Below are 11,914 nucleotides of genomic sequence, written 5' to 3' on the forward strand. Positions count from 1 at the left end.
CATTTCATTCAACTTAAAATTTTCATGTTTGATAAGTTTTCCCCTATTTAACACTTTACTAATTCTTTTACCAATTAATAATTTAATTTTCCCCTTAATTTGATTATTTACTTTAATTACAAGAAAATTCAAAGGTTGACTATCTTATAATTTTCTTTTATCCAAATCTTCTAATTTCCAACATTATTCCTTACTAAACTCATTTTATATCATTTTCATCTTAAATTCTCATTTATCCACCTTCTCTCTTATTAATATTATTTTAGGTCTTTTAATCCCAAATTTCCAACTTTACCTTTGGCTAAGCTTAACTTATGTCACTCATTTTCAAATGAGTCATTCACCTAAGTGTTAACTTAGGAAGATAAAAAGAGTTGGGGCCTTACACCCTTAAATTAAAGCAAATTCTATAAATTCAAATTCTCCTTATGGAATTAACCTTCAATATATAGAGAATAAACTAGAATAGAATTAGATTATAACACATAAATTTGTGTTTTAGGGTTAAAATGAATTGCTTTATTAGAGTAGTTAGAAAGAGGCCTTACATCAAATCAAACAACAGGATCACTCAATACATCAAAGAGAGGCAGGCTTATTTTGAAGAGTGTGAATTAATTGGGTGAGGGTTGAAATTAAGCAAGAAGGCCAACGTCATCAAAACCAAGCTCACGAAGAACCTCCTTGCATTCTGGAAGAGCATCCTTCTTCATAAACCCAAGTGGGTTGGGTCGACGAACAGGGTTTATAATGCCATTGTTGCCAGAGATGCTGACTCTGGCAAAATGACCATACCCATCTGTAGGAATCTCACCGCACTCCTTATCGGCACTCTCCATCAATGACACTTCACAAATCTCCTCCTCGTGGTCTCCGTCCACCTCTATTCTGTATACTCCATTCTTGTCTGTCACTGCCTCCCCTGTAAATGTCTCATTTGCAACATTGGCCTCATCACGGCATACCAATTTCACCTTAGCGCCTGATTCATCATACCACATTTACTTTAATCATTATTACATATAATATTGTAAATGAATGTTTATTTCTTTAATTAATTATGTTAATTACCTTCCAAGAACTTGCTGACGCGGGTGAAGAATTGGATGCGGCAAGTGTCACAATAAACCTTTCCCTCGATGAAGAAACGATCTTCGCTGCAGAGGGCAATGTCGAAGAAGGACAGAAAGCAAAGGGCAGAAACAAGAATGATGGCACATGATTTTGCCATTTTTTATATGTATCTTTCCCTGCTCTCTGTTTTTTCTCCCTCTTTGGGTAATTGGAAGATGGATGGAGAATATTGTACGTGAATTGCAGTGGAGGATTGAATTGAAGGATGGGAAAGGAGGTTGTTTTTATAGGAGGGATTTAAGTGCTTGTTTTTTTTGGGAGGTTTAGTTTGTTGGGTTTGTGTGGTTCAAAGTTATTTTAGGAGGTTTTGGTATTTGTTAACGGTGGAGAATACGTCTTTTGACCATCTTTTTCCTTTTGCCAATTTCCAATATTTCAACTCTAAAAATGCCTTCCTTTCTTTCTTTTTCTTTTCTATCACTTCTTAAATTTTATTTAAACGGCCATAATTACTATTTAATCCTTAATTGGCGCATTTAATTTGATATTATTTTATACACTAAAATAAGCCTAAGTATAAACTATATGGTTTAATCTCCACCCTGATAAGCATAATATACACATGGCATATGAGTTTATGAGTAGAGTCCAACTCTTCAAATTTAGTGAAGTTCCATTTTATTGGTTGTTGCATCTAATCTTATGCTCCACTTGTATTTATATAGTAAAAATATAATTGACACAAGATAGTCGTCTATTGGATGCAACTGAGACTGCACCCAAGATTTCCTTTACACAAATCACGAAGCAAGTAATTGAGTTTCGATTGCATATGCATTCTGCCACCACTCTTCATTGGGATTTATTTATTTTTTAAAAAATAATATTGTATTTTTAAAAAAATTATAAGAAATATAGGAATTTTTTTAAAATTATTGAAGATTGTAGTAATTTGTTCGTACGAGATTTCAAGAGAAATTTATTTCGTGTAACTTTGTATTTGTATTAATTTTGTGGAAAGCGAGTACAATCTCTAATACATAGTATTTTGATGCTTTCAAAATAAACTTTGGTTGATCTTCTTGAACGATCGGCCTTTGGGCTTGTTGATTTTCTTGGATGATCGACCTTTGGGCTTGTTGATCTTCTTGGAGAATTAGTGTTCGCACGAGGTTTCCGGAAAAACTTGTTTCGTGGAGTTGAACTTGAGTTTGTGTTTATGTTGAGGTTGATTTGCTTGACTTGAAGAAGAAAAACACCGAACGTTCTTAAAGTAGAAGTCTTGGAAGAGTCTTTGTATCTTCAAGTTTGTATCTTCAAGGGTCTTCTGTCTTCTAGGAGTGCAGCTTCAGGAATCTTGGGAGTCTTCTGCTTGTTGATGAATTCTTGCTTATATCTTCAAAGGACTTCAGTCTTCAGAGCTGCGGTATCTTCAAAGGACTTCAGTCTTCAGAATGCTTGCATCTAATGTTTTTATCTTCGAAGGACTTCAGTCTTCAGGCGGGGTCAGCTTCAGGAGTCAAAGAGTCTTCTGACAGAGAATTCCCTATAAGCTCTAAATTGCTGACCTCTCCAATGAGAGCTTCTATATTTATAGAGTTCACAGGTGGGCTTAGACTTGGTTGATCCAATTAGTTGGACTTGGGTTTAGTTGGTCCATGGTGGATTTAGGTCTGATTTGACATTTGGGTCAAATTCAATCTATTTTTGGGCTTCGTTGGACTTTGACCCAAATAATAATATTAAATTTAATGATTTGAAATTTCGTCAATAATTTAGTAAATGATGTGGCAACTTGTGATTGGTCCAAAATTTCCCATTCAACAAATGTCCCCTCTCAAGATTTATGCACATATATGGGTGGATAAATCTCGAAAAATATTAAGTTGGAATCAAAATCCAAATGTATTTGTTCTTGAATTTGACCTCAATTGATGTGTTAGGAATTTAGTACATAAGTTTAACTTGAATTTGAGATAAAATTTGAAATATCGCCAAATTTACGAAAAATTTTGAGCTTTGTTCCAATTTAATTTGATTTGGATATGCCCAAATTTTAATAAAAGATCAATTTAGATTTTTTTTTATCCGCAATTTATTTCAATTGAAGATAAAAACTCCATAGAATACTTGAATTTGGAATATGGCCAAATTTTAATTTGGGATGAATTTAGATCTTTCCCACCACTTGATTTGGAAATAGAAATAAGAACCTAAATTTAGATAGAATTTGGTATAAAATTTGGAAGATGCCCAAATTTTAATTTGAGATTTTATCTTTAATAATTTGGCTTGAGGATAAAAATTCTATTTAGATCTGGGATAAAATTTAGAATATGCCCAAATTTTAATTTGAGATTTTATCCTTAATAATTTGGCTCGAAGATAAAAGTCTAATAATTTAGATTTGGGATAAATTTTGAAATATGACCAAATTTTAATTTGTGATTGTATCCACAATTTAAATTTGATTTTGAATAAAATTTGAAATATGTCTAAATCTAAGTTGAAGATAAATTTGAGTACAAAATCTAATAAAATCAAATTAGATAAGGAATTTGTTTAATTTGTTTATTTTAATTTGAAATTAGGATAGAATCAAATAGGAAATCTAATAAGAATCTAATATTTTAAATCCATCTCTATTTAATTTGAATTTTCTAATTTGTTATGGAATCTAGGGAACCTCTATAAATAGGACCCTAAACCCCTCCATTATCCTCGTCCCCTCCTCTTTTTTTACACTTTTCTTTATCTCTTTGTTCTCTTCTTCTTCCAACGTTTTCTTTGTTCTTTTTTTTTTTATCTTTTTTTTATATTTTTTTTTTCAATTTTCCCTCCTTTTTTCTTTCTTTTCTTTTCCTTTTTTCTTTCTTTTGAACTTTTCTGTTTCATTTTTTTTTAACTTCCTTTTTTTTCTTCCAAGCAAAGCCGCACTTGAATTTTGGAGATGAAGCGAAGCCGCACTTGAATTTTGGAGATGAAGCGAAGCCACACTTGAATTTTGGAGATGAAACGAAGCCGCACTTGAATTTTGGAGATGAAACGAAGCCGCATTTGAATTTTGAAGACGAAGCGAAACCGCCCTTGAATTTTGGAGATGAAGCGAAGCCGCACTTGAATTTTGGAGATGAAGCGAAGCCGCACTTGAATTTTGGAGATGAAACGAAGCTGCATTTGAATTTTGAAGATGAAGCAAAACCGCATTTGATATTTGAAGATGAAGTGAAGCCGCACTTGACTTTTGGAGATAAGGGAAGTCGCACTTGACTTGTGTAGATGAAGCGAAGCCACGCCAGACTTGTGGAGATGAAGCGAAGCCACGCCAAACTTGTGGAGATGAAGCGAAGCCACGCCAGACTTGTGGAGATGAAGCGAAGCCACGCCAGACTTGTAGAGATGAAGCGAAGCCACGCCAAACTTGTGAATATGAAGCAAAGCCATGCCTTGACTTATGAATATGAAGCGAAGTCGCGCCTTGACTTGTGATGTTGAAGCGAAGTCGCACCTTGACTTGTGATGTTGAAGCGAAGTCGCGCCTTGACTTGTGATGTTGAAGCGAAGCCACGCCTTGACTTGTGAAGGTGAAGTGAAGCCGCGCTTTGACTTGTGAAGGTGTACCGAAGCCACGCCATACTATGGAGATGAAGCGAGCCACGCTAGCCTTTGGAGATGAAGCAAGCCACGCTAGCCTTTGAAGATGAAGCGAGCCACGCTAGCCTTTGAAGATGAAGCGAGCCACGCTAGCCTTTGAAGATGAAGCGAGCCACGACAGCATTTGGAGATGAAGCGAGCCACGACAGCATTTGGAGATGAAGCGAGCCACGCTAGCCTTTGGAGATGAAGCGAGCCACGCTAGCCTTTGGAGATGAAGCGAGCCACGCTAGCCTTTGGAGATGAAGCGAGCCACGCTAGCCTTTGGAGATGAAGCGAGCCACGACAGCATTTGGAGATGAAGCGAGCCACGCTAGCCTTTGGAGATGAAGCGAGCCACGACAGCATTTGGAGATGAAGCGAGCCACGCTAGCCTTTGGAGATGAAGCGAGCCACGACAGCATTTGGAGATGAAGCGAGCCATGCATACCAACCATAAACTTGAAGATGGAGCGAAGTCGTGCACCCCGACCTTGAACTTGAAGATAAAGCGGAGTCGTGCACCTCAACCTTGAACTTGAAGATAGAGCGGAGCCATGCACATCGACCTTGAACTTAAAGATGGAGCGGAGCCATGCACACCTTGAACTTGAAGATGGAAGTGGAGCCATGTACACCAATCTTAAACTTAAAGATGGAAGCAGAGCCACGCACACCGATCTTCAACCTGAAGATGGAGCAGAGCCATGCATATCGACCTTGAACTTGAAGATGGAGCAGAGTCATGCACTCCGACCTTGAACTTGAAGATGGAAGTGGAGTCATGCGCACCAATCTTAAAATTAAAGATGGAAGCAGAGCCATGCACACTGATCTTGAACTTGAAGATGGAAGTAATACACGTCGATTTTGAACTTGAAAATGGAGCAGCATTGATGGAGCCTCTGAACTTGAAGATGGGGAAGCATCAACGAGACCTCCACATTTGAGCTTAACGAAGCCTCGTTGAATCCTCTACACTTGAGTTTGATGAATCATCAATGAATCTTCGCATTGAGCTCAACTTCACGACTTTGAGCATAAAGATGGCATTGCAAAGCCTCCAGACTTGAGCATGAAGATGAAACATCGATGAAACCTCTGAACTTGAAGATGGAAGAGCATCCAAGTTTGATTTCAAAGAGGAAGCGAAGTGCATTCCAAGTGTGTGTCTTTTATTTACTGTGCTAGCTCCCTACGAGGGATGAACTTCTTCAATCTGTTGTGTTGCCTCCAATAGGGATGAACATCTTCAATCTAGAGTGTCATTCTTTTACGAGGATGATCAACATCAATCTTGTAGTATCATACTTAGGTGGTTGTGGTACCCTTTTTGATGGATTAAACTTAATTTTTTTTTAAGTTGCCTTCATACCCTTGAAGAAAGGGATCAAATTATGACGTAGTTCAAGTTTTTTTTAGTTAAACGAAACTTGAAGTTCTTTCAAGCTGTCTACGTAGTCTTCATAATGATAGGGATCAAGTCATAACGTAGTTAAAAAAGAATGTTTTTTTATGTGCGACTGAACTTAAATTACTCTAAGTTGTCTATGTAACCTTTATAATGACAGGGATCAAGTCGTAACGTAGTTCGTACAAAGTTTTTTTTTTTCGGTCATTCATATTTTAAGCTCATGCAAGCCAAGAGCATCATGCAGTTTAGGCTCTTGCGATGAGGAGCTTCTTCATTTAAACTTCAGAAGCTCTTATTTCATCATGGTTTTGATCATCCTCTTCATTTGTAGGATTCGTCAATATGATGAGTTTTGGCTTCACTATCAAGGAACCTTCTGTACTTATGTCAATAGAAATTTCCTCTTCATGCTGAAGGGACACAACTGTGAATTTTTTCGTCATTGTTTTCTTCATGGAATGACGTTGGCTTCAAGATTTTCATCCTTCCTTTACGTTGATCGCTTGTTGTCTTGAGACGATCAAAAGCAGATGCTGAAGGTTGATATTTCTTTGATGTGGATATACTTAGTCTTTTGAAGGCTGAAGTTCGAGCAGAAGTAGTCGTTGGACATTAGTCTTCTTCTCCTACCGTGGTCATACTCAATCTTTGAAAGACTGAAGATCGAGCACTTAAAGGCTTAATACGATCGAAGACAGAAGTTCTTTGCTTCATTTCTTCTGGGTCGTTGACTTCTTTAGCAGTCATATGATTATTGTCGACTTCTACTATGCCGACAGTATGACATGTAATAACTTCTGATACTTTCTCTAGATGATTATTGAGAAAGCTTATTAGGAGAAATTCTGCCGAAGTTGCCGACCGTCAGAATAGAGGTTTCCTAAGTTTCATAACAAATTAGGAAATCCAAATCAAATAAAAGATTTGATTTAAAATATTCCAAATTAGGATAAAATAAAATTTTTTTATTAGATTTCCTAATTTAATTATATCCTAATTTCAAATTAAATTAAACAAAATTCCTATTTAATTTAATCTTATTAGATTTTATTCTCAAATATATCTTCAACTAAGATTTGGATATATTCCAAATTTTATTCAAAATAAAATTTAAATTGTGGATAAAATCACAAATTAAAATCTAGCCATATTCCAAATTTTATTCAAAATCAAATGATTTAAATTGTAAATAAAATCTTAAATTAAAATTTAGGTATATTCCAAAATTTATTCCAAATCTAAATTATCATACTTTTATCCTCAAATCAAATTATTAAGGATAAAATCTCAAATTAAAATTTGGGCATATTCCAAATTTTATCCCAAATCTAAATCACCAAATCATCAGACTTTTATCCTCAAACCAAATTATTAAGGATAAAATTCCAAATTTTTTATCAAATTCATCCAAATTTGGGTTCTTATCCCTATTTTCAAATCAAGTTCTGGGAAAGATCTAAAATTCATCCCAAATTAAAGTTTGGCCATATTCCAAATTCGTTTTTATCTTCAATCAAAATAAATTGCGGATAAGAAAAAAATCCAATGGATCTTTTATTGAAATTTGGGCATATCCCAAATTTTATCTTAAATCCAAATCAAATTGGGGTAAAATCTCAAATTAAAATTTGGCCATATTCCAAATTTTATTCCAAATTCAAGTTGTGTAGTCTTATGTGTTTTTTTTTTTTTTTTTTATCTTCAATCAAAATAAATTGTGGAAAAGAAAAAAAAAATCTCAATTGATCTTTTATTAAAATCTGAACATATCCCAAATTGTATCTTAAATCCAAACTAAATTAAATTGGGACAAAGCTCAAATTTTTTTGTAAATTTGGAAATATTCCAAATTTTATCCCAAATTTAAGTTAAATTTATGTACTAAATTCATAGTTTGGCTGACACATCAATTGAGGTCAAATTCAAGAACAAATATATTTGGATTTTGATTCCAACTTTATAATTTTTGAGATTTACCCACCTATATATGTGCATAAATCTCGAAAGGGGCATTTGTTGAATGAAAAATTTTGGACCAATCACAAGCTGACACGTCATTTACTAAATTAATGACGAAATTCCAAATCATTAAATTTGGGCTCAATTAGAAGTTGACATATGTCCCGAATAGAAGTTGAAGACAAATTTTGATGCCGCCACGTGGTTTTATCATGACCGTTGAATCAGATAAAATTAATTTGACCCAATTTGATATTATTATTTGGGTCAAAGTCCAGCTAATTGGGCCCCCAAGCGCATGGATCAACCAAGCCCAAACCCACCTGTGAACTCTATAAATAGAGAAGCTCTCCTCATTTGGAGAGGTCAACAATTCTACACTCCAGAGAGCTTAAAAGGAATTCTCTACAATCAGAAGACCCGTTGACTCTTGAAGCTGACCACGCTTGAAGACTGAAGTCCTTTGAAGACACAAGCATTTTAAAGGCTGAAAAAGATACAAGCATTCTAAACACGCTTAAAGATTGAAGTCCTTTAAAGATACAAGCATTCTTCCAAGACTCGAAGCTCAAGAACATCCACACTCCCCATTTTTATACATCAAGCGCACACATTCACCCGAGAGAGAATCAGAGGATCAAGCACTAGAGATCGAACTACATCGCATCAAATTAACATCAACATCAACATCAACTTAAGTTCAACTCCACGAAACAAGTTTCTCCGGAAGCCTTGTCTGAACACTAATCCTCCAAGAAGATCAACAATCCCACAGGCCGATCATCCAAGAAGATCAACAAGCTAAAAGGCCGATTGTCCAAGAAGATCAACAAGTCCAAAGGCCGATCGTCCAAAAAGATCAACAAGCCCAAAAGTCGATCATCCAAGAAAATCAACAAGCCCAAGTTCGATTATCTAAAAAGATCATCAAACCCAAAGGCCGCTCATCCAAGAAGATTAACAAGCCCAAAGGCCGATCATCCAAGAAAATCAACAAGCCCAAATGTCGATCACCCAAAAAGATCAACAAGCCTAAAGGCCAATCGTTCAAGAAGATCAACCAACTTAAAGATTATAGTTTATTTTAAAAGCATCAAAATACTATGTATTGGAGATTGTACTCGTTTTCCACAAAATTAATACAAATAAAAAGTTCAAGTTCCACGAAATAAATTTCTCTTGAAATCTCGCGCGAAAAAATTGGCACGCCCAGTGGGACCTCTCTACCTCTCATCTCTCTCTCGTCATCCGAGTCAACAAATCTACAAATGGCACCAAAGAAAGTTTCATCCAAAGCTACCGTCGCAAGCAACACTTACATAAGCTCTGTCATCATGGAAGAAATCTGGGACCAACTGATAGAACTTCCTAAAGGTAGGATCGTCATCAGAGAAAATCCCTTGTTTGAGAACTATGCTTCTACTACTGATCTATCAGAGAAAGAATCACATTTTGATGTAGTGTCTGTTATGATGACTGACGTAACGACTGAATCATCTATGGCAGAGATGGAGGTAAAGATAAATCTCCTAATGAAGGCTGTAGAGGAGCGAGATCATGAAATCGCTGCTTTAAGAGATCAGATATAGGCTCGAGATACAGTCAAGTCAATCTCCAGCTAAAAAGTCAATGACAAAGGAAATACTGTCTTACAGGAAAGTTAGCCACCACAATTCACCTCTATTGTCTCCTTGTCAGTTCAACAGCTCCAGGATATGATCACAAACTCCATAAGAGCTCAGTACGGAGGATCATTGCAAACTTCCTTTATGTACTCCAAGCCATACACCAAGAGAATCGACAACTTGAGAATGCCAGTTGGGTATCAAACTCCAAAGTTCCAACAGTTCGATAGAAAGGGCAATCCAAAACAACATGTTGCACACTTCATTGAAACCTGCAAAAATGCAGAACCCAGAGGAGACCAGCTAGTCAACTAGTTCGTCCGTTCCTTGAAAGGAAATGCTTTATATTGGTATACTGATTTGGATCCAGAAGTGATTGACAGTTAGGAATAACTAGAAAGGGAGTTCCTGAACTACTTCTACAGTACAAGGCACACTGTTAGCATGATGGAGCTGACGAACATTAAACAGTGGAAGGGAGAGAAGCCATCGATTACATCAATCGATGGAGAGCTTTAAGTCTAGATTGCAAAGATAGACTCACTGAATTATCTACAGTGGAGATGTGCACTCAAGGCATGCACTGGGAGCTTCTCTACATCCTACAAGGGATAAAACCTCGTACGTTTGAGGAGCTGGCAACACGCACTCATGATATGGAGCTGAGCATCGCTAACAAGGGAACTAAAGATTTCCTAGTCCCTGAAGGGAGAAAATACAAGAATGAAGCTAAGGGCACTGAAAAGATCGTGGATAGTGCCATAAAAGAATATATAGTTGTTCATTTAACCCCGCTGAAATTTTCCTCCAAAGGAAAACAAGCAAAATTTGAAAGAAGGCATAATGAGGGCGAGAAGTGTCGTCCAACTCTTAAAGAAAGACAAGAGAAGGTTTATCCATTCCCTGACTCTGATGTGGTAGATATGTTGGAGCAACTACTAGAGAAGCAACTTATTCAACTGTCGGAATGCAAGCGGTCGGAACAAGAAGGAAAAATAGATGATCCTAACTACTGCAAGTATCATCAGGTCACTAGTCACCCAGTTGAAAGGTGCTTCGTGCTGAAGGAACGAATTCTGAATTTTGCTAGTGAAAAGAAGATTGAGGTAGATTTAGATGAAGTAGCTCAGACAAATCATGCTATAGTAGTGGCGACTTCAAGTGTTCCAACACTGTCTGTGTCCCATGCTCAAAGACAAAGCCTGATCCAGTTTGGAGCCTTCAAGCCTATAGTTGTTTAGTTCCAGCAAGAGATTCAAACAGCAAATTCCAAAAAGAAAGATGAGCTCGTTGAAGATGACAACGAAGGGTGAATAGTTGTGACTCGTTGAAAAAGAAGACAGCCAAACTCCACCCAAAAAGAGTTGCTATCCTATCGAAGCTATAGAAGAAGGAACAAGACTCATAAAAAGAAAGGCAAAAAGATGACATGGAAGCCTAAACCTGCTAAGAAAGAAGACAAGAACTTTCCTCAATTTCGACGGCTGGAAACTTCGGCAGAATTTCTCCCAATAAGCTTTCTCAATAATCATCTAGAGAAAGTATCAAAAGTTCATAGGCTCCATCGATGCTGCTCCATTTTCAAGTTCAAAATCAGCGTGCATGGCCCCACTTCCATCTTCAAGTTCAAGATCGGTGTGCATAGCTCTGCTTCCATCTTCAAGTTTAAGATTGGTGTGCATGGCTCCACTTCCATTTTCAAGTACAAGGTCGGTGTGCATGACTCTGCTCCATCTTCAAGTTCAAGGTCGGTGTGCATGGCTCCGCTCCATTTTCAGGTTCAAGATCGGTGTGCGTGGCTCTGCTTCCATCTTCAAGTTTAAGATTGGTATGCATGGCTCCACTTCCATTTTCAAGTACAAGGTCGGTGTGCATGACTCTACTCCATCTTCAAGTTCAAGGTCGGTGTGTATAGCTCCACTCCATCTTCAAGTTCAAGGTCGGTGTGCATGGCTCCGCTCCATTTTCAGGTTCAAGATCCGTGTGCGTGGCTCTGCTTCCATCTTCAAGTTTAAGATTGGTGTGCATGGCTCCACTTCCATCTTCAAGAAGGTGTGCATGGCTCCGCTCCATCTTCAAGTTCAAGGTCGGTGTGCATGGCTCCGCTCCAACTTCAAGTTCAAGGTCGGGGTGCACGGCTCCAGTCCATCTTCAAGTTTATGGTTGGTATGCGTGGCTCGCTTCACCTCCAAAGTCTGGCGTGGTTCGC

The 11,914-nt window shown here is 37.2% G+C and overlaps 1 protein-coding gene across 1 annotated transcript; it reads right to left on the minus strand.

Annotated features, from left to right (window-relative positions):
* Positions 1–496: 496 nt before the first annotated feature.
* Positions 497–1,320, minus strand: LOC120074512 (olee1-like protein). Its single transcript, XM_039027663.2, has 2 exons — positions 1,072–1,320; positions 497–982 (listed from the first exon to the last, which is right to left on the minus strand). Exons 1-2 carry the CDS (start codon positions 1,229–1,231, stop codon positions 636–638), a joined length of 507 nt encoding a protein of 168 aa, XP_038883591.1. The 5' UTR covers positions 1,232–1,320; the 3' UTR covers positions 497–635.
* Between the last annotated feature and the right edge of the window lie 10,594 nt (positions 1,321–11,914).

Source organism: Benincasa hispida, chromosome 3 (genome assembly GCF_027475165.1).
Source record: "Benincasa hispida cultivar pf3 chromosome 3, pf3_genome.v1.1, whole genome shotgun sequence".
In the NCBI taxonomy this organism is placed as follows: Eukaryota; Viridiplantae; Streptophyta; class Magnoliopsida; order Cucurbitales; family Cucurbitaceae; genus Benincasa; species Benincasa hispida.